Here is a 27,565-nt window from a genome sequence, read left to right as displayed (position 1 = left end):
CTAGATGGAGCAAACTGGGGTGTCTGGATCATCTAGTCATTAGATTTTCACATCAACTAAGTAGATGGAGCAAACTGGGATGTTTGGATCATCTAGTCATTGGATTCTCACATCAACTAAGTAGATGGAGCAAACTGGGATGTTTGGATCATCTAACCTTTGGATTCGCACATCAACTAAGTAGATGGAGCAAACTGGGATGTTTGGATCATCTAGTCATTGGATTCTCACATCAACTAAGTAGATGGAACAAACTTGGATGTTTGGATCATCTAGTCATTGGATTCTCACATCAACTAAGTAGATGGAACAAACTTGGATGTTTGGATCATCTAGCCTTTAGAATCGCACATCAACTAAGTAGATGGAACAAACTTGGATGTTTGGATCATCCAGCCTTTAGAATCGCACATCAACTAAGTAGATGGAACAAACTTGGATGTTTGGATCATCTAGTCATTAGATTCTCACATCAACTAAGTAGATGGAACAAACGTGGATGTTTGGATCATCCAGTCATTAGATTTTCACATCAACTAAGTAGATGGAGCAAACCGGGATGTTTGGATCATCTAGCCTTTGGATTCTCACATCAACTAAGTAGATGGAACAAACTTGGATGTTTGGATCATCTAGTCATTAGATTCTCACATCAACTAAGTAGATGGAGCAGACTGGGATGTTTGGATCATCTAGTCATTAGATTCTCACATCAACTGACTAGATGGAGCAAACTGGGGTGTCTGGATCATCTAGTCATTAGATTTTCACATCAACTAAGTAGATGGAGCAAACTGGGATGTTTGGATCATCTAGTCATTGGATTCTCACATCAACTAAGTAGATGGAGCAAACTGGGATGTTTGGATCATCTAACCTTTGGATTCGCACATCAACTAAGTAGATAGAACAAACTTGGATGTTTGGATCATCTAGTCATTGGATTCTCACATCAACTAAGTAGATGGAACAAACTTGGATGTTTGGATCATCTAGCCTTTAGAATCGCACATCAACTAAGTAGATGGAACAAACTTGGATGTTTGGATCATCTAGTCATTAGATTCTCACATCAACTAAGTAGATGGAACAAACGTGGATGTTTGGATCATCCAGTCATTAGATTTTCACATCAACTAAGTAGATGGAGCAAACCGGGATGTTTGGATCATCTAGCCTTTGGATTCTCACATCAACTAAGTAGATGGAACAAACTTGGATGTTTGGATCATCTAGTCATTAGATTCTCACATCAACTAAGTAGATGGAGCAAACTTGGGTGTCTTGAAAATCTAGCCTTTGGATTCTCACATCAACTAAGTAGATGGAGCAAACTGGGATGTTTGGATCATCTAGTCATTAGATTCTCACATCAACTAAGTAGATGGAGCAAACTGGGATGTTTGGATCATCTAGTCATTAGATTCTCACATCAACTAAGTAAATGGACCAAACATGGATGTTTGGATCATCTAGCCTTTGGATTTTCACATCAACTAATCAGATGGAGCGAACTGGGGTCTCTGGAGCATCAAAACTTTGGATTCTCAAATCAACTATGTATATGGAACAAACATGGATGTTTGGATCATCTAGTCATTAAATTCTCACATCAAATAAGTAGATGGAGCAAACTGGGATGTTTGGATCATCTTGTCATTAGATTACATCAACGAAGTAAATTGAGTAAACTGTGGTGTCTGGATCCTTTAGTCATTAGGTTCTAGCATCAACTAAGTAAAGTGAGCAAATTGGGATGTCTGGAGCATCTAGTCATTAGATTATCACATCAACTATGTAAATTGAGTAAACTGTGGTGTCTGGATCCTCTAGTCATTGGATTCTCGCATGAACTATGGAGCAAACTTGAATGTTTGAAAAGTTAATATTTAATTTTTAAAACATCTACAGTCAGTGTAATATGAACACAGTTTTGTGTGTGCTTTGTTAAGCTGGATTTACTATGTATTTCAATATCAAATTCTGACACTAATCTTTTCTATATGACACGCTACATCTTGTATTAGATTATATCTTCAGTTCTTGTAATGATGGTTACCTTTTCTCTGTGAAAGCTATTCTCGATGATGAGATTGAATCATTTCTTGTGGTTACCTTGGTGATTGTCTGTTGCATCTAATAGCTTTACAGATAAAATTCAGCTTCTTGAAAGTGATAGAAAATGCAATTTGTAAATCAAATGCACATATTGACAACAGATCAAAAAAGATATTACTTGATTTTTTAAACCTGGTGAAGAGGTTTCATTTATAATTAACATGAAATTCGGAAAAGATGATATATGCTTGGCAAAAAACCCTGGCTAAAGTCTATACATTATTTTCTCTGGGGATACTATAAATAGTACTTCTTCATGGTAATAATAGTAATAAGCACTAATGGAAGTTCCCTAAAAACTATCCTGGGGCAATTGATTATTTCCGTCGTAAACATCAGTGAATATAATGCAGGATGATCAAATAAATAACCAGAAATATCTCCATCAGTGAAAATTTCCTGGTGTTCACAACATCTTATGTAAAATAATGTCTTGAAGCAAACAATGACTTGAAATGTGAAAATATGCACATTGCTGTAGTTACATTTACGTACTTATTCAATACAATACGTTAATATCCACCTGAAATATTGCTTAAATTTTTATGCAATGTATATTTGACTGATAGCAAAACGAATTCAAAAATACATTTCACATCATGGTTTATGCGATGAGTAGCTGCTTTTGTGAGGATGTGTATTAGAGATATATAAACAGCTGTATTATTTACCAAATATATTCAAGGTGTAATTAGGAAATATCTTATTGTATCTTATCTATACATACTGATACTGTATGGAGTTTTACAAGAATAATCATGGCTTCCAGCAAAAATGCAGCTGTGTATTGCCTTTGTATGTTTTTATCAACTCAACATCATGCTGTGTTTTTCCTTTCCAAGACAGCATAGCTGCATAAGGTCAATATAACGTGACGTCATTTAATATGCACTGAATCATACTAGTATGGCGTTATATTATACTTGATGATTCGTTTTTGTGCTAATAATTTAACTGTTGACTATCTATAGTACAAGTTCTTATCCAACTACATATTTATTGTACATGTTCTAATCTAAGTACATATTTACAGTACATGTTCTCATCTAACTACATAATTATAGTACATGTTTAATCTAAGTACATATTTACAGTACATGTTCTCATCTAACTACATATTTATAGTACATGTTTAATCTAAGTACATATTTACAGTACATGTTCTCATCTAACTACATATTTATAGTACATGTTTAATCTAAGTACATATTTACAGTACATGTTCTCATCTAACTACATATTTATAGTACATGTTTAATCTAAGTACATATTTATAGTACATGTTCTCATCTAACTACATATTTATAGTACATGTTTAATCTAAGTACATATTTACAGTACATGTTCTCATCTAACTACATATTTATAGTACATGTTTAATCTAAGTACATATTTACAGTACATGTTCTCATCTAACTACATATTTATAGTACATGTTCTCATCTAAGTACATATTTACAGTACATGTTCTCATCTAACTACATATTTATAGTACATGTTTAATCTAAGTACATATTTACAGTACATGTTCTTATCTAACTACATATTTATAGTACATGTTTAATCTAAGTACATATTTATAGTACATGTTCTCATCTAAGTACATATTTATAGTACATGTTCTCATCTAAGTACATATTTATAGTACATGTTCTCATCTAAGTACATATTTATAGTACATGTTCTTATCTAACTACATATTTACCGGTATGTACATGTTCTTATTCAACTACATGTTTATAGTACATGTTCTCATCTAACAACATATTTAGAGTACATGTTCTCATCTGACAACATATTTATAGTACATGTTCTCATCTAACAACATATTTATAGTACATGTTCTCGTCTAGATATATATTCATAGTACTGTAAAACAAAGACATTTTGGTTGTTTTGTATGACATTAATTTTTACTGAATTTTGTTGAGTTGAAGGTAAAAGAGAAAAAAAAAGGTGTTTTCACTGGATTTTTTTTTTACTGATTCATCCATAAACATAAATATCGAAAATAAATTCACAGTACTTCACAGTCCATATTCTCATTTACAGTGATGTCTGAGCTTAACTTAACACTTAGTTAGACTTTAGCTGGGGTTAAATTTGCTTAGCCTGCTTTTAAAATCTAAATTTGCTTACATTTATTTCATATTAGATGAGACATATCTACGAAAATAGAATATATATGTATAGTAAAATCCCACATGTCTTATATTAGTAACAAATAAATAAATTTAAATTAATTTATGAAAATGATAAAAATTGCAAGTTTTTACATAAAAGGCAAAGCCAGATGATAGCTTTGATAGTTTTGGGGGGTCTAACCCCCACCCCACCCCCACCCCCGTTGAAAAATTTATCCAATTTGCTTTTGTCTACTATAAAAAAATTATTAGATTAGTCTGGCGATTTTAAAATTTGAACCCCCCCCCCCCCCCCCGATAAAAAAATCCTGTATCCGCGCCTGAACTACATTATCTCTTTGAATGTACATTTACATGTTGTTTGATAAATGATGATTCTGTTCTAAATAACAAAGACCTATCTGTCTATCACAGTTGTTGTTGGTGAATATAATGTGGTGGCTGCATTAGGTATAAATATAGCTATCAGTAGTGTACAGTTATGAATAGTAAATTAATTACTCTGGGGAGTAATCATTTACAATACTGTAAAATACTTTATTTTAGGTGGAATAAATTTTTGCTGAAAAGACTTTTTGCGTGTTTTGTATGGAATTTATTTTCACTGATTTTTGACGAGCTGAATGTAAAATATTGGAAAAAAGGTATATTCGCTAGATTTTATTTTCACTGAATCACCCATTCAGCGAAAATTAGTTCCAAGCGAAAATAAAGTATTTTACAGTATTTATAGATATTCATAATATTTCACAAAATTCAAAATGTGAATAGTATTGTATGTTTTCACAGAAATGTTAATATTTTCTGTTTTCTAAAGGATATTTAAAACTGAAACAAGCAATCCTATTTTTAGTTTTCACCAGCCCCCCAAAACATTTCTATTCCCTATTTTCCTCTTGAGTATCCAAAAAGAAACAAGCGTTTGTATATTGTTACTTTTCTCAGAAAAAAGCATTCCTATTGTCTGTTTTCTTCACCCTCACCCCCAAAATGAGCATCCCTATTAAATGTCTGTTTGCTCCAGGGTTTCCCAACAAGGGTTTCTATTGTCTGTTTTTTTCCAGGGTATCCAAAACAGAAACAAGGGTTTCTATTGTCTGTTTTTTCCAGGGTATCCAAAACAGAAACAAATGGTTCCCATTGTCTGTTTTCTCCAGGGTATCCAAAACAGAATCATTGAATTTTCCTATTTTCTGTTTTCAATGTATGGTCTCCAAAAAGAAACGAGCGTATTTGTAAATACACACAGCAGCATGAGTACTGTGCAAAAATGTTGTTTATTACAAAATAAAATATTTTAAATTCCAACAAAACCAGATATGACATACCGAATAACTAATGACCAAAGACCTGCAAACTGGATGTCTACAATGATAGTTTTATTCTATTCTGCCATGAATCATTGCTCTGCTAGCCTGTGCATGTGCAGAATGTCATCAATTATGTTGGAACTTAAATTGCATTCAATTTTTTGGTCTATACCCTTATCTAGCATGACAATCATGTCATTGTTTTAAAACTTGTAGCAGGAATTAGATACAAGCAAAGTTTTGACAATGACCTGTTTCCATTACAGAGTTGAGGGTAAAGGTGCAGCGGTGATAAATGAAGTGACCTATAACAGTAAGTATGTAAGCACTGCTGACACCAAAAATGATGACAGAGTTTCACATTATAAGGTCAAACTAGCTGACTTGCAGAAAGAGAAGAAGGCTTTGGAAGCAAAAAAACACAGACTTCAAAAACAACGCACTGTGTTGGATGGATTTGCTGACAATCTTATGAAGCCCAGTACTGTAACTGATAAGGTGAGTGTACCTTTCCATTCACATAAAGGGTCCATCAGAACTCATGCTTTGCTAAAAAACTGACATAATATAGTTAGATTACAGGTGGTTTTTGCTTATTGGTTGAAAGTATAACCGTGTGATAATAATAACATGCATCTTGGTCTTTCAACACTGCATTATGGTTTCTTGACTGGATTGTTTATTTTTAACTGATCGGACAGACAGTCAGGTACAAATTGCACATGCAGCAATGTATACCGGTAGCAATGGCTCAGATTTCAGAAAATTGGACATGTATGTATCGTAAAATCCCACAATGAGTACCGGTAGTGGTGATATATTTCCCATAATGTTTGTATCATAACAATGACAACATTCACACTATTATCTGTAAATACTGGTGAGATATTCCCCATCATTTTCTTGTCATACCAATCAGTGGAATTATTGAATTAAAATAAACAAGTATAACATTTTCTTTTAAATATGTGGAAAATTCAAGGTTAACTCATAAAAAAAAGAGTTCAACAAGTTTATTTCTAACATAATAAAATAATTTGGTTAATGTGGGTGATGTGTAATTCTTGTTGATGTGGATTGATTGAAATTGATGTTACAGTTTGTATATACCGGTACATCCTCTATTGCATTTGGAGTTCTTTGAAATTTCAACAATCTGGTTTGTCTCTAAGGCTGCTTTACATGCTGCTTTCTTAACTTCTCCATTTGCTATTGGCTAATTTTGGCAAGAATGCATGGATTTTCTAATTTCATCAACTGATAATGATTTCTTTTCGAGTTGTACACAAATATTTTCTTTGCTGTGGGTTGTAAATAAACCTCATTTATTTGCTGAAGTTTCTTTTCATCCAGTATATTGACACCTGCTCCAGAATCAATCAAGCATGTTATCTCTTGTTCATGAACAAAACTTTCAGTATGTACATGTAGATGTACATCACTAAAAAAAGGGGTCACCAGGTACAAGTATTCTTTAACTGTACCTTATGCTGTGTATTTTCAGCAATATTTCATTTTCTTGTAATTCTACTTCTACATTTCTTGGTGAAATGTCCTTTTTTTTGACACTTCCTGCATATTTTATTTTTTGCTTGACGGAACCTGTATGCCAAAATAAACCACCACATCTGAAACAGTTATCTTCACCTATATCTTTGACCAGCCTGACCTTTTCATAGACTGAGGAACTGCAGAATTAAACTTATACATGTTAGGATACATGTCTATGATGATTTGACTGGCAGCTATTTTTTTTTGAAAATATGGTATCTTATGCATGCTTTGTCAGTTTTTGTTTAAATTTTGTACATACATTTCAGATTATATGTCCATGACTATTTGTTTTCCAAACGGATCAAACTGGCCGACTGGCGACCATCTGGCTTTTTGAGCATTTTACTATATCACCAAGGCTTAAGGATAATTTTCATTCATATTTGGCATATACATCATACATATTGGAATACATGTCCATGTCAGTTTGTTCCATAAGCAGATCAAAGATGGCTGACTGGTGGCCATCTTGCTTTTTGACTATATTACTATATCTTAGACAGAATTTGTCGGTTTTCATTTAAATTTAATACAAACATTGTACATGTTGAGATACATGTCCATGATGATTAGTTTCACAATCAGATCAAAGATAGGTGACTGCTTGCAATCTTGCTTTTTGACCATACTACTATTATATCTCTGTACATGAGCCTGGATAAAAAGAAATTCAGTTTGGATACAAAAAATGCATGAATAGCATATCCTGTTTAATTTCAAACCATATATTTCAATTTTGAAAGAGTAATTTTAATCTAATTTCTATTGATACTAGACCAGCCAATTATTCGCTCTCAATTATCAACTATGCTGTTGGTCCACATTACTTTATTTTTGGCATGAATAATGTATCTCCTAATTCCAACATTAAGTATGACTTGTTTCTTCAGTATCATCAGAAAATGATAACAATGTTGCAGCCAGTTAATAACTTTATAATGTCCTGTTCATCACTAATTCTGTATTGCTTTTATGCTGCTAGGTTTAATTCAACAAATCTGTAAAAAAATACTCTGACACTGTGAAAACGTAACCGTAATCGAATCAAAGCGGCATTCCAAATTTCTATTTACATTATTCTCATGTGCAGTTTTCTTTCCTTTTAAGGTAAATATTCCAGAAACACTGTCCACAGTTGTAGTTGTAGTTGTTCATTCTAACTGATGTGTTGTGGAATTCAAAGTAGATAAATAAATATTGTTATTTCAGCAGTTATTTATTTATATGTGGCAGACGAACCCTAGATGTAATTTCCCCTTGATACACGCAAGGTCAATATGCAAATAACCGTACAACATTACACCATCCACACTGTCATCTTTGATTCGTAGTGAGATATTTCCTATTCTGTTCTTGGATCAGAATTAGCCCAAACTATTAGGGATGTTATTTTTGTTTTACTTTACAGCCAGAAAAAGTAGTAGGTGAATTCAACTCTGGTTTGGCATCTGATGTTTTGTGGAAAACAGTTTTAAATATGCCAGAGGCGGAGGAAGAGGCAAGTTGTTGTAAATGTATTATTATGTACACATTTTGTACTAGTAATTTCGAAATGACTCGTTAGACTAGACAGAAAGTTAGTTAGTTTGACCCAAATTTATATTGTATAATATTCAGGAAAACATCTTTTTCTCTACTGTATGCACGCGTATGATTTCTCTGTAATTGGGAAATTCTTATTTCCATGTTATGTAAATATAGTTCTGCTATTGGTCGATTTGTTATGTTACTATGGTAACTATGGTAACACTTACATGGTGAAGGGTGTTCATTTTGTTTTTTTTCTTCACATGTAGTAGGTGCATGCGTGATACATGCAGAATTATCGCACCTTGCAAGGTATGACGTCACATTGGTTTATGCAAATGAGCGTTTATATGCATGAATAATTATGAATTTATTGCTTTCACATTTATATTGCTGAATGTTCTGATGGACCCTCAAAATCTAGAAGATGCTTCATTTGTCACATATTTGCTTTAATATTTAAGTTAATTGTAATTATGGATTTGTTCTTCACCTAAAATAATAATTACGTGTTTTTGTAAGCAAAAATAATTGTGTTCATGAGAATATAAACGTTTTATCTATTCTGTGTTTGTTATCTGTTCTCACATAATAATTTTAAATCATGGTTATAGCATGTTAACATAACCAATACATTAGCCATTTTCAGAAACTGTTTTTGTATGTTGTTAGAATTTCATATTTAGGTGTCAATTAATCATGTCATTTCTACTGTTTATAACTTTATGTAATTTCTGCCATATTTTGACTTTTTATCAATATTTTCTACTGTATGATCAGGAAGGTACTCAGGCCAGTTTGACGCGTGTACTTGACAGAGATTTATTGGAAGGTATGACAGGATTCTTTGATCTATATGAAAATCAAGCACAAAAGCTAGATGCATCGCTTCACCAACTTACTATGGACATGGAAGCGTTAGATGAGGAAATAGTAGCTGTTACCAAAAATATAAACCAAATAGATAGCTCTAAAGATGGATTTCAAGAAAGGTAAGAATCTGGATGAGCTGATAGTTGTGCTGGAGTCTGGTTCTGCTAATTTTGTTTGGTATTGGTGTGTGGTCAGAGCCTGGCTAAGATGATATTGTTGGTTTTTGCCAGAGTTTGGGTAAATTGATAATGTGTAGCTGTTCTGCATGTTAGCGTTGGTTTAGACCAAAGTCTGGCTCTGCTATAGTGTTGGTTTAGGCCAAAGTCTGGCTCTGCTACAGTGTTGGTTTAGGCCAAAGTCTGGCTCTGCTACAGTGTTGGTTAAGGCCAAAGTCTGGCTCTGCTATAGTGTTGGTTTAGGCCAAAGTCTGGCTCTGCTACAGTGTTGGTTTAGGCCAAAGTCTGGCTCTGCTACAGTGTTGGTTTAGGCCAAAGTCTGGCTCTGATACAGTGTTGGTTTAGGTCAAAGTCTGGCTCTGCTATAGTGTTGGTTTAGGTCAAAGTCTGGCTCTGCTACAGTGTTGGTTTAGGCCAAAGTCTGGCTCTGCTACAGTGTTGGTTTAGGCCAAAGTCTGGCTCTGATACAGTGTTGGTTTAGGCCAAAGTCTGGCTCTGATACAGTGTTGGTTTAGGCCAAAGTCTGGCTCTGATACAGTGTTGGTTTAGGCCAAAGTCTGGCGCTGATACAGTGTTGGTTTAGGTCAAAGTCTGGCTCTTCTATAGTGTTGGTTTAGGCCAAAGTCTGGCTCTGCTATAGTGTTGGTTTAGGCCAAAGTCTGGCTCTGCTACAGTGTTGGTTTAGACCAAAGTCTGGCTCTGCTATAGTGTTGGTTTAGGCCAAAGTCTGGCTCTGCTATAGTGTTGGTTTAGGCCAAAGTCTGGCTCTGCTATAGTGTTGGTTTAGGCCAAAGTCTGGCTCTGCTACAGTGTTGGTTTAGGCCAAAGTCTGGCTCTGCTATAGTGTTGGTTTAGACCAAAGTCTGGCTCTGCTATAGTGTTGGTTTAGGCCAAAGTCTGGCTCTGCTACAGTGTTGGTTTAGGCCAAAGTCTGGCTCTGATACAGTGTTGGTTTAGGCCAAAGTCTGGCTCTGATACAGTGTTGGTTTAGGTCAAAGTCTGGCTCTGCTATAGTGTTGGTTTAGGCCAAAGTCTGGCTCTGCTACAGTGTTGGTTTAGGCCAAAGTTTGGCTCTGATACAGTGTTGGTTTAGGCCAAAGTCTGGCTCTGATACAGTGTTGGTTTAGGCCAAAGTCTGACTCTGATACAGTGTTGGTTTAGGCCAAAGTCTGGCTCTGATACAGTGTTGGTTTAGGTCAAAGTCTGGCTCTTCTATAGTGTTGGTTTAGGCCAAAGTCTGGCTCTGCTATAGTGTTGGTTTAGGCCAAAGTCTGGCTCTGCTACAGTGTTGGTTTAGACCAAAGTCTGGCTCTGCTATAGTGTTGGTTTAGGCCAAAGTCTGGCTCTGCTATAGTGTTGGTTTAGGCCAAAGTCTGGCTCTGCTACAGTGTTGGTTTAGGCCAAAGTCTGGCTCTGCTATAGTGTTGGTTTAGACCAAAGTCTGGCTCTGCTATAGTGTTGGTTTAGGCCAAAGTCTGGCTCTGCTACAGTGTTGGTTTAGGCCAAAGTCTGGCTCTGCTACAGTGTTGGTTTAAGCCAAAGTCTGGCTCTGCTATAGTGTTGGTTTAGGCCAAAGTCTGGCTCTGCTACAGCGTTGGTTTAGACCAAAGTCTGGCTCTGCTACAGTGTTGGTTTAGGCCAAAGTCTGGCTCTGCTATAGTGTTGGTTTAGGCCAAAGTCTGGCTCTGCTATAGTGTTGGTTTAGGCCAAAGTCTGGCTCTGCTATAGTGTTGGTTTAGGGCAAAGTCTGGCTCTGCTACAGTGTTGGTTTAGGGCAAAGTCTGGCTCTGCTACAGTGTTGGTTTAGGCCAAAGTCTGGCTCTGCTATAGTGTTGGTTTAGGCCAAGGTCTGGCTCTGCTACAGTGTTGGTTTAGACCAAAGTCAGGCTCTGCTACAGTGTTGGTTTAGGCCAAAGTCTAGCTCTGCTACAGTGTTGGTTTAGGCCAAAGTCTGGCTCTGCTATAGTGTTGGTTTAGGCCAAAGTCTGGCTCTGCTATAGTGTTGGTTTAGGCCAAAGTCTGGCTCTGCTACAGTGTTGGTTTAGACCAAAGTCTGGCTCTGCTATAGTGTTGGTTTAGGCCAATATCTGGCTCTGCTACAATGTTGGTTTAGGCCAAAGTCTGGCTCTGCTACAGTGTTGGTTTAGGGCAAAGTCTGGCTCTGCTACAGTGTTGGTTTAGGCCAAAGTCTGGCTCTGCTATAGTGTTGGTTTAGGCCAAGGTCTGGCTCTGCTACAGTGTTGGTTTAGACCAAAGTCTGGCTCTGCTACAGTGTTGGTTTAGGCCAAAGTCTAGCTCTGCTACAGTGTTGGTTTAGGCCAAAGTCTGGCTCTGCTATAGTGTTGGTTTAGGCCAAAGTCTGGCTCTGCTATAGTGTTGGTTTAGGCCAAAGTCTGGCTCTGCTACAGTGTTGGTTTAGACCAAAGTCTGGCTCTGCTATAGTGTTGGTTTAGGCCAATATCTGGCTCTGCTACAATGTTGGTTTAGGCCAAAGTCTGGCTCTGATACAGTGTTGGTTTAGGTCAAAATCTGGCTCTGCTATAGTGTTGGTTTAGGCCAAAGTCTGGCTCTGCTATAGTGTTGGTTTAGGCCAAAGTCTGGCTCTGCTATAGTGTTGGTTTAGGCCAAAGTCTGGCTCTGCTATAGTGTTGGTTTAGGCCAAAGTCTGGCTCTGCTATAGTGTTGGTTTAGGCTAATATCTGGCTCTGCTACAATGTTGGTTTAGGCCAAAGTCTGGCTCTGCTATAGTGTTGGTTTAGGCCAAAGTCTGGCTCTGCTATAGTGTTGGTTTAGGCCAAAGTCTGGCTCTGCTACAGTGTTGGTTTAGGCCAAAGTCTGGCTCTGCTATAGTGTTGGTTTAGACCAAAGTCTGGCTCTGCTATAGTGTTGGTTTAGGCCAAAGTCTGGCTCTGCTACAGTGTTGGTTTAGGCCAAAGTCTGGCTCTGCTACAGTGTTGGTTTAGGCCAAAGTCTGGCTCTGATACAGTGTTGGTTTAGGTCAAAGTCTGGCTCTGCTATAGTGTTGGTTTAGGCCAAAGTCTGGCTCTGCTACAGTGTTGGTTTAGGCCAAAGTCTGGCTCTGCTACAGTGTTGGTTTAGGCCAAAGTTTGGCTCTGATACAGTGTTGGTTTAGGCCAAAGTCTGGCTCTGATACAGTGTTGGTTTAGGCCAAAGTCTGACTCTGATACAGTGTTGGTTTAGGCCAAAGTCTGGCTCTGATACAGTGTTGGTTTAGGTCAAAGTCTGGCTCTTCTATAGTGTTGGTTTAGGCCAAAGTCTGGCTCTGCTATAGTGTTGGTTTAGGCCAAAGTCTGGCTCTGCTACAGTGTTGGTTTAGACCAAAGTCTGGCTCTGCTATAGTGTTGGTTTAGGCCAAAGTCTGGCTCTGCTATAGTGTTGGTTTAGGCCAAAGTCTGGCTCTGCTACAGTGTTGGTTTAGGCCAAAGTCTGGCTCTGCTATAGTGTTGGTTTAGACCAAAGTCTGGCTCTGCTATAGTGTTGGTTTAGGCCAAAGTCTGGCTCTGCTACAGTGTTGGTTTAGGCCAAAGTCTGGCTCTGCTACAGTGTTGGTTTAAGCCAAAGTCTGGCTCTGCTATAGTGTTGGTTTAGGCCAAAGTCTGGCTCTGCTACAGCGTTGGTTTAGACCAAAGTCTGGCTCTGCTACAGTGTTGGTTTAGGCCAAAGTCTGGCTCTGCTATAGTGTTGGTTTAGGCCAAAGTCTGGCTCTGCTATAGTGTTGGTTTAGGCCAAAGTCTGGCTCTGCTATAGTGTTGGTTTAGGGCAAAGTCTGGCTCTGCTACAGTGTTGGTTTAGGCCAAAGTCTGGCTCTGCTATAGTGTTTTGTTTTGGCCAAGGTCTGGCTCTGCTACAGTGTTGGTTTAGACCAAAGTCTGGCTCTGCTACAGTGTTGGTTTAGGCCAAAGTCTATCTCTGCTACAGTGTTGGTTTAGGCCAAAGTCTGGCTCTGCTATAGTGTTGGTTTAGGCCAAAGTCTGGCTCTGCTATAGTGTTGGTTTAGGCCAAAGTCTGGCTCTGCTACAGTGTTGGTTTAGACCACAGTCTGGCTCTGCTATAGTGTTGGTTTAGGCCAAAGTCTGGCTCTGCTATAGTGTTGGTTTAGGCCAAAGTCTGGCTCTGCTATAGTGTTGGTTTAGGCCAATATCTGGCTCTGCTACAATGTTGGTTTAGGCCAAAGTCTGGCTCTGATACAGTGTTGGTTTAGGTCAAAATCTGGCTCTGCTATAGTGTTGGTTTAGGCCAAAGTCTGGCTCTGCTATAGTGTTGGTTTAGGCCAAAGTCTGGCTCTGCTATAGTGTTGGTTTAGGCCAAAGTCTGGCTCTGCTAAAGTGTTGGTTTAGGCCAAAGTCTGGCTCTGCTATAGTGTTGGTTTAGGCCAAAGTCTGGCTCTGCTATAGTGTTGGTTTAGGCCAAAGTCTGGCTCTGCTATAGTGTTGGTTTAGGCCAAAGTCTGGCTCTGCTATAGTGTTGGTTTAGGCTAATATCTGGCTCTGCTACAATGTTGGTTTAGGCCAAAGTCTGGCTCTGCTATAGTGTTGGTTTAGGCCAAAGTCTGGCTCTGCTACAGTGTTGGTTTAGACCAAAGTCTGGCTCTGCTATAGTGTTGGTTTAGGCCAAAGTCTGGCTCTGATACAGTGTTGGTTTAGATCAAAATCTGGCTCTGCTATAGTGTTGGTTTAGGCCAAAGTCTTTTTCTGCTACAGTATTGGTTTAGACCAAAGTCTTTTTCTGCTACAGTATTGGTTTAGACCAAAGTCTTTTTCTGCTACAGTGTTGGTTTAGGCCAAAGTCTGGCTCCGATACAGTGTTAGTTTAGGCCAAAGTCTTGCTAAGCTGGTAGTGGTGGTGTGGGCCCAAGTCTGGCTACATGCATGCTGATAATATTGGAGTCTCATGCCTCCACATTGAGTCTCTTGCATACTCGCCCATTTAATCATGTTCATGCAACCCCAGGAAGAAATTTAATTTGGATACATTGCCATTTGTTGTGCAAAAGTAGTGACAAAATGTGTAATAGAGGATTCCTGGTTAATTTAAAACAACTGAATTGCATACCCCTGGCTGTAGTGAAAGCTGTATGTTGTGATGATCGTAAACAGTCATGGCATCTTTGTGTAAGTGTTACCTCACTCAATTTCAGTTGTCGCTAGATAGCATTATGATTAGAGCCCATAGAATAAGGTAGGCCAAAAGGTTACCAGCCAAGTTGAACTTTTTGTCATTGTGTTTTCTTGGCCAGTCATATTTTTTCTGTTTACAATTAAATTCATCTTTGGAATAATCTTATCTTAAAACGTTTTTTTGACATCATTTGATTTGCGTAAATAGACGAGAACTCACAACAAGTACATGTTGACCCAAATAATCTTAGCTACTTTCTGATTTTCTGGTCATTGTTCATGGCAAAAAAAAATGCAATGAGTCTCATAGATCAAACGCTGTGAAAATCATAGACAATATTAAATGTGCAAAAACCAAGTGTCGTGGTAAAAATGATACGTTTTACTAGTTTCATTCAGATGCTGCTAGGAAAAGACAATCACAAATTTAATTTTTCAAAAACAAATCATAAGCCCTCGATTTTGTGTACACATTCCACTATGTTATTTTCATACTTACTTACTTTGTAGGGAGGTGTCAGTAATGTTAGAAACCAGAGATGAATGTGAGATAGAATTACTGATATCATATGTAGTGTCTAGTGCCAAATGGGCTCCGAAATATGATATCCGAGTCTACAGTCAAGACAAGATGATGAAGGTAAGTGACAGCAATAATCATATCATATCACATTAATCAGTTATACGCCAGAAGGGGTGCTTAGTATTCATAAAGAATGAATGGCGCCTGTACATCTATCCTCCATCTGTATTTATTTTAGACTCCTCAGTCAACTGTTCAGTTTAGTCAACCCCCTGTTGAGTTTAGTCAACCACCTGTTGAGTTTAGTCAACCACCTGTTGAGTTTAGTCATCCATTTGTTGAGTTTAGTCATCCATTTGTTGAGTTTAGTCGTCCATTTGTTGAGTTTAGTCATCCATCTGTTGAGTTTAGTCGTCCATTTGTTGAGTTTAGTCGTCCATTTGTTGAGTTTAGTCGTCCATTTGTTGAGTTTAGTCGTCCATTTGTTGAGTTTAGTCGTCCATTTGTTGAGTTTAGTCGTCCATTTGTTGAGTTTAGTCGTCCATTTGTTGAGTTTAGTCGTCCATTTGTTGAGTTTAGTCGTCCATTTGTTGAGTTTAGTCGTCCATTTGTTGAGTTTAGTCGTCCATTTGTTGAGTTTAGTCGTCCATTTGTTGAGTTTAGTCGTCCATTTGTTGAGTTTAGTCGTCCATTTGTTGAGTTTAGTCGACCATTTGTTGAGTTTAGTCGTCCATTTGTTGAGTTTAGTCGACCATTTGTTGAGTTTAGTCGTCCATTTGTTGAGTTTAGTCGTCCATTTGTTGAGTTTAGTCGTCCATTTGTTGAGTTTAGTCGTCCATTTGTTGAGTTTAGTCGTCCATTTGTTGAGTTTAGTCGTCCATTTGTTGAGTTTAGTCGTCCATTTGTTGAGTTTAGTCGTCCATTTGTTGAGTTTAGTCGTCCATTTGTTGAGTTTAGTCGTCCATTTGTTGAGTTTAGTCGTCCATTTGTTGAGTTTAGTCGTCCATTTGTTGAGTTTAGTCGTCCATCTGTTGAGTTTAGTCGTCCATCTGTTGAGTTTAGTCGTCCATTTGTTGAGTTTAGTCGTTCATTTGTTGAGTTTAGTCGTTCATTTGTTGAGTTTAGTCGTCCATTTGTTGAGTTTAGTCGTTCATTTGTTGAGTTTAGTCGTTCATTTGTTGAGTTTAGTCGTCCATTTGTTGAGTTTAGTCGTCCATTTGAGTTTAGTCGTCCGTTTGTTGAGTTTAGTCGTCCGTTTGTTGAGTTTAGTCGTCCATTTGTTGAGTTTAGTCGTCCATTTGTTGAGTTTAGTCGTCCATTTGTTGAGTTTAGTCGTCCATTTGTTGAGTTTAGTCGTCCATTTGTTGAGTTTAGTCGTCCATTTGTTGAGTTTAGTCGTCCATTTGTTGAGTTTAGTCGTCCATTTGTTGAGTTTAGTCGTCCATTTGTTGAGTTTAGTCGTCCATTTGTTGAGTTTAGTCGTCCATTTGTTGAGTTTAGTCGTCCATTTGTTGAGTTTAGTCGTCCATTTGTTGAGTTTAGTCGTCCATTTGTTGAGTTTAGTCGTCCATTTGTTGAGTTTAGTCGTCCATTTGTTGAGTTTAGTCGTCCATTTGTTGAGTTTAGTCGTCCATTTGTTGAGTTTAGTCAACCACCTGTTCAGTTTAGGCAACCACCTGTTCAGTTTAGTCATCCATTTGTTGAGTAATTTACTTGTTCAGTTTAGTTAACCAATATTTTAGTTTGACAACCATTATTTCAGTTTAGCTATCTACATAGGTGAGACCTCTTGTTAACCCCCCTCCCCCTCTCAATGGGGTTGTATGTAGACTACCAGTCATTCATTATTAGGTTTGTTGATTTTCTGACAGATTATATATTACGGCATTGTTCAACAATCGACTGGTGAAGATTGGATTGATGCTAAGTTATCTTTATCTACAGCAATGCCCAGTCTAGGAGGTAGTCCACCTCAGCTGGGAACTCAAATGTTAACTTTCAAACCAAAAGGCGCGAGGTAAGTCATCATTTAACAGTTATTAACATAATCATTAAAAAGTGTTTTGGGGAATTGGTTAAGGTGATGGATCAGTACTTTGAGTAAGTGAAGATAACGTAGGATTGCCCTTTGTTACTCCTGTAACTAGAGATTCTAGTGGTATGGTTTCCAAAATTGGATCAGTATCTTCATCCGCTGCCCGTGGCACTGCATCTCGTGGAAAAAGTGCAACTAAAACAGTTGCACGTGCTGCTCGCAAAGCACCACTACGTCGATTCAGTTTTCGTAAAAAGAAACACAGTAGTAGCGAGGAGAAGGATGAGAAGGAGAAATCGCGAGATGATTTGGATGTGGAAGATACAGGAAAAAGCTCAGAGACTCTGGATGATAGATACAGAGAAGGATCCAAAGAAGCAATATCTCCTCCTCCATCAAGTCCCGATGATTTAGATATGGAAGCAGAGCACTATGATGAGGATGTTCATGAGCTACCTGTTGATGCAGAGATGCTGGAATCAACTCTTGGATCGACTGATTTTAATAAACTACAGAAGATATCCGAGGAAGAGGTATGGAGGTTACCGTTGTTCTCATGGTGATGGTTGCCTTAGTGATGGTGGATAGTGGATATTGCACGTCGGTGATAGTTAACAGTTGTTGGTTTCAAGGTGAAGGAATCTGCATGTGTCTCCAGTTGTATTTTACTCACTTTTCACTATTGCTCAATAGTATTATGATTGAATGAACTTTTTGAAGTAATTTATACACATCAGATTTTAAACTGTAATACATCACATCTAATCTGTGTAAACTTAGTTTTCACATAGGTTGTTTTAAACCACTTGTATGAATGAAAACATGCTCAGTTTTTTATACTCATGTTTGTGACTTCAAAAACCACTGAGTTACTGTGACTGTTATATAACATCTTGTCTCCCATTAATATATAGTATGAGATTATTGCGTTATTCTCTGCAGAATAAATGTGATATCAAACACTGATCAATTATTTATATTTTTTTTATTAGTTCCGCTGGCGACTTTGTCGAGCGGAGCTTATCATATGAGTGATTGTCCGTCGTCGTCTGTGTCAATGTTTTACTTTTTCGACTTCTTCTTGAAAACTACAAGCCTGAATGCTTTGATACTTGGTGTGTATGTACCTTGGGTGGACCTCTCTCAGATTTGTTCATTTCATAATGATATCTTCCATTCTCTAATTTTGGTGAATATTTTTGTCATTTTTGGTAAAGAGTAATATTTTCGACTTCTTGTTAAAAACGGCACGTTCAATTGCTTTGATATTTTCATATATAGGTACTACATGTGGTCCTCTCTCAGATTTGTTCATTTCATGATGATATTTTCAATTCTCTAATTTTGATGAATATTTTTGTAATTTTTGGTAAAAAGTGATATTTTGGACTTCTTGTTGAAAACCGCAAGTCTGATTGCTTTTATATTACATATATAGGGTACTACATTTGTTAATTTTGTGGTGATATCCCAATTATCTAATTTTGATGATTATTTTTGGCAAAAAGTGATATTTTTGAATTCTAGTTGAAAACAGCAAGTCCTGTTGCTTTGATACAATACATATTGTTCATTTTCTAATGATATTTTCTGCTCTTCAATTGCAATGTGCATTGCTAACAGTGGAGCTATCTCAGCCGACAGGCTGCTCATTAATTATTTAATTTACATTGATTTTTAATTGATTTATTTTTAAAAACATGCTGTGTGTTATTGCCCAATGCATGATGTGATTCATACTGTATTTTATAATCATCTGGCCAAATTCAATAGAATTTTTGCTTATATTGCTGCATAAATCCCTTCGCATGTACATATTATTCCATTCTTATTCACTTGTTCATGAGAAGGAGCAAAGGTAGAATATGACTAGTTATCAATTCTTATTTGAATGTTTGTATAAAAGTCCATGTCTGTGTGTATTAAAAAAAACACTGCCTGTTCAAACACTTGATATGAGTAGAATTGATTTATGAGAATTCAAATTCTGGCTGTCAAGCAATTTTTAGCTCTGCTGTCGACAAAGTCGAGCGGAGCGTATAGTATTACTGATTGTCCGTCGTCGGCGTCCGTTGTCGTCAACTTTACATTTTCGACTTTTTCTTAAAAACCACAAACTGTATAGCTGTGAAACTTTCTAGGAAGGTACCTTGGGTGGTTCTCTCTCAGATTTGTTCATTTCGTGTGGATATGTTCAATTGTCTTATTTATAGCGAATATTTTTGTCATTTTTGGTCAAAAATGCTATTTTCTTCTTGAAAACCACTAGCCCAAATGCTTTGATACTTGGTATGTGGGTACCTTGGGTGGACCTCTCTCAGATTTGTTCATTTCATGACGATATCTTCAAATCTCTAATTTAAGTGAAATATTCTCTGCAACAAAATCTTGGTGTCTTGCGATATTAAAACACCTAGCATTAAGTTTAAATTGCTTCTTAGTCATTGCTTTCAGAGCATGCATCACAAACAGCGGAGCTACATGTATATCAGCCGACAGGCTGCTAGTTATTTTTAGCTTTCACATTAACTGACCCATGCTTTGTGCCAGTAATGGTGTATGTATGAGAAGTATGTTCTCAGTAACTTTTTAAAACTTGATAACTCACGGGGCTGTGTAATGCAATTACTTGTATCAAGTTTTATCAATGTTTTGTAAATAGCATCTCAATATATTCTTAAGCAAAATAATTACACTTAGTTTTATTTACTCTCATTAAATCACATTGCATGATCATGTCATATTTTTCCTTCATTTAGAAGAGGACAACGCAATTACCTATCTGTTGGAATAGGGGCATCATCAGATTTAAAAAAAGCTAAATTCAAAGGAAGATCGCTTAGTTTTCGTAGAAAAGGATGGCATGCAGCCCCGGATTCTTTATGCAGCATGGAATATGGTGATGAAGCCTCTGATTTAGAGGAATTACGTGGGCATGAACTTGAACTTCCTTCTTCTGAGGTATATGACCTTGGCTTTCATACTGATACTTTGCATGACTTTATTTCTGTCATCATCATCATCATCATCTTAAATGTTCTGTCAAGTTTTATAATGGTTGAGAGAAATGTAACATAATAATAATCCTGATGTATGGGATTGTTTCAAATTTCATTCTTCGATTTCCTACTCACAAATCTCTTGTGGCATAGACTGGTATTATTTATCTAAAATGTAGCAATGTTGCATATTATAAAATATATTTGTGAGTATTCTACAATTATATACTCAATAAATATTATAGAATGTAGTCTGAAACAGAAACTGGTATCTTGGGTTTCATGTGCGCACCCAACATTATTTCTCAGACATGCCTGGACACATTTTGTTTACAGTTAGTACAAAGACACGTCAGAGTTGTATACATCTGCATATCGATTTTTTTGCGTACCTTTGAGCAACTGGTTGCCATTTTGTCCTTAAACAATCAAAAACAACATCTGAACATGTCATTAAACCTGCAGGGTGGATCTGATTACTGTCAATGGAAAGCTTCATCAACTCACTTGATTATTTTTTAATGGGCCATCTTTAACTCTTAAATATAGCTCTTTCATGCATTCAATAGTTGCCTTCAACAGTTTCTTATTTGATGTGTACATTTCTTGCCTCCAGTTCATTAACTATTTCTTCCATTTTTTCAAGTGAAAAGTATATAATAATAGTAATAATAATAATAATAATAAGTTTTCTTAAAAATACAAATTTTTTTCAGTTTACAAAAAAAATGTTTTCTCAATAACAATTGTACAAATATAAAAATAAATATATATATTTTTGGTTAATAAGAACTATAAAGAATAGTATGCTGCCTCCCTGAAGAATATAATTTGCATTGTTGATTATAAGTCCCCGTTCGTGTCCGTCCGTGCGTTCGTGCGTCCGTCCGTCCGGAGTCGTATCTCAGAATCCCTTGGACCGATTTCGTTCATTCATTGCAAAAGCCTAGTACTTTATGTGGGACATATGCACATGCAGTGGTTTAGCGATTCGATTCAAAATGGCCGACTGGCAGCCATCTTGTTTTTTGAAAATGTTGTATTTTGGACATGCTTTGTCAGTTTTCATTCAAACTTGGTACATAGATTATACATGTTAGGATACATGTCCATGATGTTTTATTTCACAATTGGATAAAAGATGGCCGACTGGCAGCCATCTTGTTTTTTGAAAATGTTGTATTTTGGACATGCTTTGTCAGTTTTCATTCAAATTTAGTACATAGGTCATACATGTTAGGATACATGTCCCCGACCGTTCGTGAGTTCCTGAGTCTGTTCGTCCGACCATCCGTGTGTCTGTCTATCCGTGTGTCAGTCTATCCAACGTCATATTTCAGAATCCTGTGGACCGATTCCGTTCATTCTTTGCATGTGCCTAGTACCTTATGTGGGACATATGCACATGCAGTGGTTTAGTGACGCCACTTGGAACTCAAGTTTCAAGGACACGCTCGCGACAACCCCTCCGCTTTAATATGACGAGCACAAAGAGAACTTAACGGGGACTTTGTCATTTTCAATGACTTGTTAAATTTAGATTATCTGTTTGCACTGTGAAATTGAATTTCTCAGTATCAATTCTTCTTGTTTGAAAAATAATTTGTGAAAAAAAAATCTATCAACTGGTGTGCCTTCCATGCACATTGATCGAAATATTTGGTGAAAATATTACTTAAAATCCAGTCTAGTTTATGGGAATATATTTAATCAACTTAAATCCCAGGATTGAATCTAAAACTGGAAGAATGAATTGTGGCAGAGATACAACAATGTTTGTATCTGTGAAACATACACATATGTTTTTTCAAACTTCTTCTTCAGACTTAAATAAATTATTATCAACCATTTTGAAATCTCAACCAAGTTGTGGCTAAAAACTATTTTTTTTTGTCATTTTAAAAATTGTGATATCTTCATTATTAAAAATGTGTATTTTTCAAGATATGTGTGAAATTTGGCTAAAAAAATAGAAATAGATTATAATGCAAGTACAGGCAAAGAAATTTTAAGAGTAGTGAGACACAGATATTAGCGAGACACAGATATTAACAAGACACGGATATTGGCGATACAGATAATAGTGAGACGCAGATATTAGTGAGACGCAGATATTAGTGAGACAGATATTAACAAGACAGATATTAGCAAGATGCAGATATTAGCAAGACACAGATATTAGCAAGACGCAGATATTAACAAGACACAGATATTAGCAAGACGCAGATATTGGCAAGACGCAGATATTAGCAAGACGCAGATATTAGCAAGACACAGATATTAGCAAGACGCAGATATTAACAAGACGCAGATATTAACAAGACACAGATATTAGCAAGACACAGATATTAGCAAGACACAGATATTAGCAAGACACAGATATTAGCAAGACGCAGATATTAGCAAGACGCAGATATTAGCAAGACACGGATATTGGCGATACAGATATTAGTGAGACGCAGATATTAGTGAGACACAGATATTAACAAGACGCAGATATTAACAAGACGCAGATATTAACAAGACACAGATATTAGCAAGACACAGATATTAACAAGACACAGATATTAGCAAGACGCAGATATTGGCAAGACGCAGATATTAGCAAGACACGTATATTGGCGATACAGATATTAGCAAGACACAGATATTAGCAAGACGCAGATATTGGCGATACAGATATTAGCGAGACACAGATATTAGCAAGACGCAGATATTGGCGATACAGATATTAGCAAGACACAGATATTAGCAAGACGCAGATATTGGCGATACAGATATTAGCAAGACAAGGATATTGGCGATACAGATATTAGCAAGACACAGATATTAGCAAGACACGGATATTGGCGATACAGATATTAGCAAGACACAGATATTAGCAAGACGCAGATATTGGCGATACAGATATTAGCAAGACACAGATATTAGCAAGACACAGATATTAGCAAGACGCAGATATTGGCGATACAGATATTAGCAAGACACAGATATTAGCAAGACGCAGATATTGGCGATACAGATATTAGCAAGACACAGATATTAGCAAGACGCAGATATTGGCGATACAGATATTAGCAAGACACAGATATTAGCAAGACGCAGATATTGGCGATACAGATATTAGCAAGACACAGATATTAGCAAGATGCAGATATTGGCGATACAGATATTAGCAAGACACAGATATTAGCAAGACGCAGATATTGGCGATACAGATATTAGCAAGACACAGATATTAGCAAGACACGGATATTGGCGATACAGATATTAGCAAGACACAGATATTAGCAAGACGCAGATATTGGCGATACAGATATTAGTGAGACACAGATATTAGCAAGACACGATATTGGCGATACAGATATTAGCAAGACACAGATATTAGCAAGACACGGATATTGGCGATACAGATATTAGCAAGACACAGATATTAGCAAGACGCAGATATTGGCGATACAGATATTAGCAAGACACAGATATTAGCAAGACGCAGATATTGGCGATACAGATATTAGCAAGACGCAGATATTAGCAAGACGCAGATATTGGCGATACAGATATTAGCAAGACACAGATATTAGCAAGACGCAGATATTGGCGATACAGATATTAGCAAGACACAGATATTAGCAAGACGCAGATATTGGCGATACAGATATTAGCAAGACACAGATATTAGCAAGACGCAGATATTGGCGATACAGATATTAGCAAGACACAGATATTAGCAAGACACGGATATTGGCGATACAGATATTAGCAAGACACAGATATTAGCAAGACGCAGATATTGGCGATACAGATATTAGCAAGACACAGATATTAGCAAGACGCGGATATTGGCGATACAGATATTAGCAAGACACAGATAATAGCAAGACGCAGATATTGGCGATACAGATATTAGCAAGACACAGATATTAGCAAGACGCAGATATTGGCGATACAGATATTAGCAAGACACAGATATTAGCAAGACGCAGATATTGGCGATACAGATATTAGCAAGACACAGATATTAGCAAGACGCAGATATTGGCGATACAGATATTAGCAAGACACAGATATTAGCAAGACGCAGATATTGGCGATACAGATATTAGTGAGACAGATATTAATAAGACACAGATATTAGCAAGACGCAGATATTAGCAAGACACGGATATTGGCGATACAGATATTAGCAAGACACAGATATTAACAAGACACAGATATTAGCAAGACACAGATATTAGCAAGACACAGATATTAGCAAGACACGGATATTGGCGATACAGATATTAGCAAGACACAGATATTAGCAAGACACGGATATTGGCGATACAGATATTAGCAAGACACAGATATTAGCAAGACACAGATATTAGCAAGACGCAGATATTAACAAGACACAGATATTAGCAAGACGCAGATATTAGCAAGACACGGATATTGGCGATACAGATATTAGCAAGACACAGATATTAGCAAGACGCAGATATTAACAAGACACAGATATTAGCAAGACACAGATATTAGCAAGACACGGATATTGGCGATACAGATATTAGCAAGACACAGATATTAGCAAGACGCAGATATTAGCAAGACGCAGATATTAGCAAGACGCAGATATTAGCAAGACACGGATATTGGCGATACAGATATTAGCAAGACACAGATATTAGCAAGACGCAGATATTAGCAAGACACAGATATTAACAAGACACAGATATTAACAAGACACAGATATTAGCAAGACAAGGATATTGGCGATACAGATATTAGTGAGACGCAGATATTAGTGAGACACAGATATTAGCAAGACACGGATATTAGCGAGACACAGATATTGGCAAGACACAGATATTAGCAAGACGCAGATATTAGCAAGACACGGATATTGGCGATACAGATATTAGCAAGACACAGATATTAGCAAGACACAGATATTAGCAAGACGCAGATATTAGCAAGACGCAGATATTAGCAAGACACAGATTAACAAGACACAGATATTAGCAAGACAAGGATATTGGCGATACAGATATTAGCAAGACGCAGATATTAGCAAGACGCAGATATTAGTGAGACACAGATATTAGCAAGACACGGATATTAGCGAGACACAGATATTAGCGAGACACAGATATTAACAAGACACAGATATTAGCAAGACACAGATATTAGCAAGACACAGATATTAGCGAGACACAGATATTAGCGAGACACAGATATTAGCGAGACACAGATATTAACAGGACACAGATATTAACAGGACACAGATATTAGCAAGACATGGATAATAGCGAGACTCGGATATTAGCGTGACACAGTAGGTCTTGCTAGTTAAAATTAATTTTTTGGCGGGGATATTTCTCACCTTACATTTTTTTATGACATTATTCAAGAATTGTTTTGCTCTCAGCCTAATTTCTATGTGCTTTACTGAATAATATGAATGATATTTTTAGGTCAGAGAAAGTTTGACTAGTACAGCATATGAGATATTACGTAGATCAACTATTCTAGGCGACAACACTGGTCATAAAGTAGCAGTTGGTATTGTTGATTTGGAGCCAGTATTTGAACATGATACAGTACCTAAGAGATCTCCACACGCATTCGTCAAAGTTATTGCCAAGAATACTTCCCAGTATGCATTGCTTCCAGGTCCAAGCAATGTGTTCTTTGATAACAACTTTGTGGCTAAGGTAAGTCTACACCTTGTAGCTAAGACGAGTTACAACTTTGTAACTAAGATGAGTTACAACTTTGTAAATACCGGGGTAAGATGATTTACAACTTTGTAGCTAAGATGAGTCACAACTTTGTAGCTAAGATGAGTCACAACTTTGTAGTTAAGATGAATCACAATTTTGTAGCTAAGATAAGTTACAACTTTCCAACTAAGATGAGTTACAACTTTGTAACTAAGATGAGTTACAACTTTGCAACTAAGATGAAATACAACTTTGTAGCTAAGACAAGTAACAACTTTGTTGCTAAGACGAGTTACAACTTTGTAGTTAAGAAGAGTTACAACTTTGTAGCTCAGATGAGTCACAACTTTGTAGCTAAGATGAGTTACAACTTTCCAACTAAGATGAGTTACAACTTTGTAGCTAAGATGAGTTACAACTTTCCAACTAAGATGAGTTACAACTTTGTAGCTAAGATGAGTTACAACTTTGTAGCTAAGATGAGTTACAACTTTGTAGCTAAGATGAGTTACAACTTTCCAGCTAAGATGAGTTACAACTTTGTAGCTAAGATGAGTTACAACTTTCCAACTAAGATGAGTTACAACTTTCCAACTAAGATGAGTTACAACTTTGTAGCTAAGATGAATTACAACTTTGTAACTGAGATGAGTTACAACTTTGTAACTAAGATGAGTTACAACTTTGTTATACTTTAGCACTAGTTAAATCATGTGTATAAACCTCAGACATGAGTAGATTAATGTGCTGTAACCATCACATGGCCACTTATTTTTATCATGGCTTGTACACTATGTGCCATAACCAGGTTACAACATATAACTATGAAATTTACCAATTTAAGACTGCTGTTGTGGTACAAAGGAGTTACAAATGAACATAAGTTAAAATAATTAAGATGTGTGTATATTGTATATTGCTACAAATCAACAGAAGTTGAATGTTTGTTTTCATATCCCTAGACTTCCATGAAATCAGTGTCTCCATCAGAGGAGTTTACTTGTTCCCTGGGTGTGGATCCTTCTGTTCGTGTGGCATACAGACCTATCCACAAATATAGAGAGACTGGGGGAATAATATCGAAAACCACCACAACTACATATCGACAAGTTATTGAAGTGAAGAACACAAGACAAGATGCTATCAAGATCACCGTACATGAACAACTCCCTCTCAGCTCAGAAGAGAAAATTAAAGTAAGAGTTTGTTTCAATGTGCAGCAAACATTGTGCATCCACACCAACCTTTACTAATGGAGTATAATTAAATGATTTCAATTTATCAAAATAAATTCAACATAATGCAGTATGCTGCCCATAATTTGTGTTCAATGAGGCATGGAGAGGGAGCCTTTGATTTGATCCTGTCTATCTTGTGTATATAAGAATTTTCCCCAAATATCTCAAGAACCACTTTTTGACTTTCAATAAAACTTTAATACGTTGATGCCTTTGGGTTCAGAC

At 36.8% G+C, this 27,565-nt stretch overlaps 1 protein-coding gene across 1 annotated transcript in view; it reads left to right on the top strand.

Moving 5' to 3' along the window:
- LOC102800475 (protein F37C4.5-like) overlaps positions 1 to 27,565 on the top strand; it is a 91,568-nt gene that overhangs the window by 58,466 nt on the left and 5,537 nt on the right. The window contains exons 3-9 of the mRNA XM_085505705.1: positions 5,839 to 6,070; positions 9,434 to 9,645; positions 15,351 to 15,480; positions 17,235 to 17,380; positions 17,511 to 17,931; positions 25,854 to 26,093; positions 27,065 to 27,298. Coding sequence (XP_085361831.1) covers positions 5,839 to 6,070; positions 9,434 to 9,645; positions 15,351 to 15,480; positions 17,235 to 17,380; positions 17,511 to 17,931; positions 25,854 to 26,093; positions 27,065 to 27,298 — 1,615 coding nt within the window. The remainder of the gene's footprint in view (positions 1 to 5,838; positions 6,071 to 9,433; positions 9,646 to 15,350; positions 15,481 to 17,234; positions 17,381 to 17,510; positions 17,932 to 25,853; positions 26,094 to 27,064; positions 27,299 to 27,565) is intronic.

The sequence above is a fragment of the Saccoglossus kowalevskii genome, chromosome 11 (genome assembly GCF_978046115.1).
Source record: "Saccoglossus kowalevskii chromosome 11, keSacKowa6.1, whole genome shotgun sequence".
NCBI lineage: Eukaryota > Metazoa > Hemichordata > Enteropneusta > Harrimaniidae > Saccoglossus > Saccoglossus kowalevskii.
This window is presented reverse-complemented; position numbering and strand designations above follow the sequence as displayed.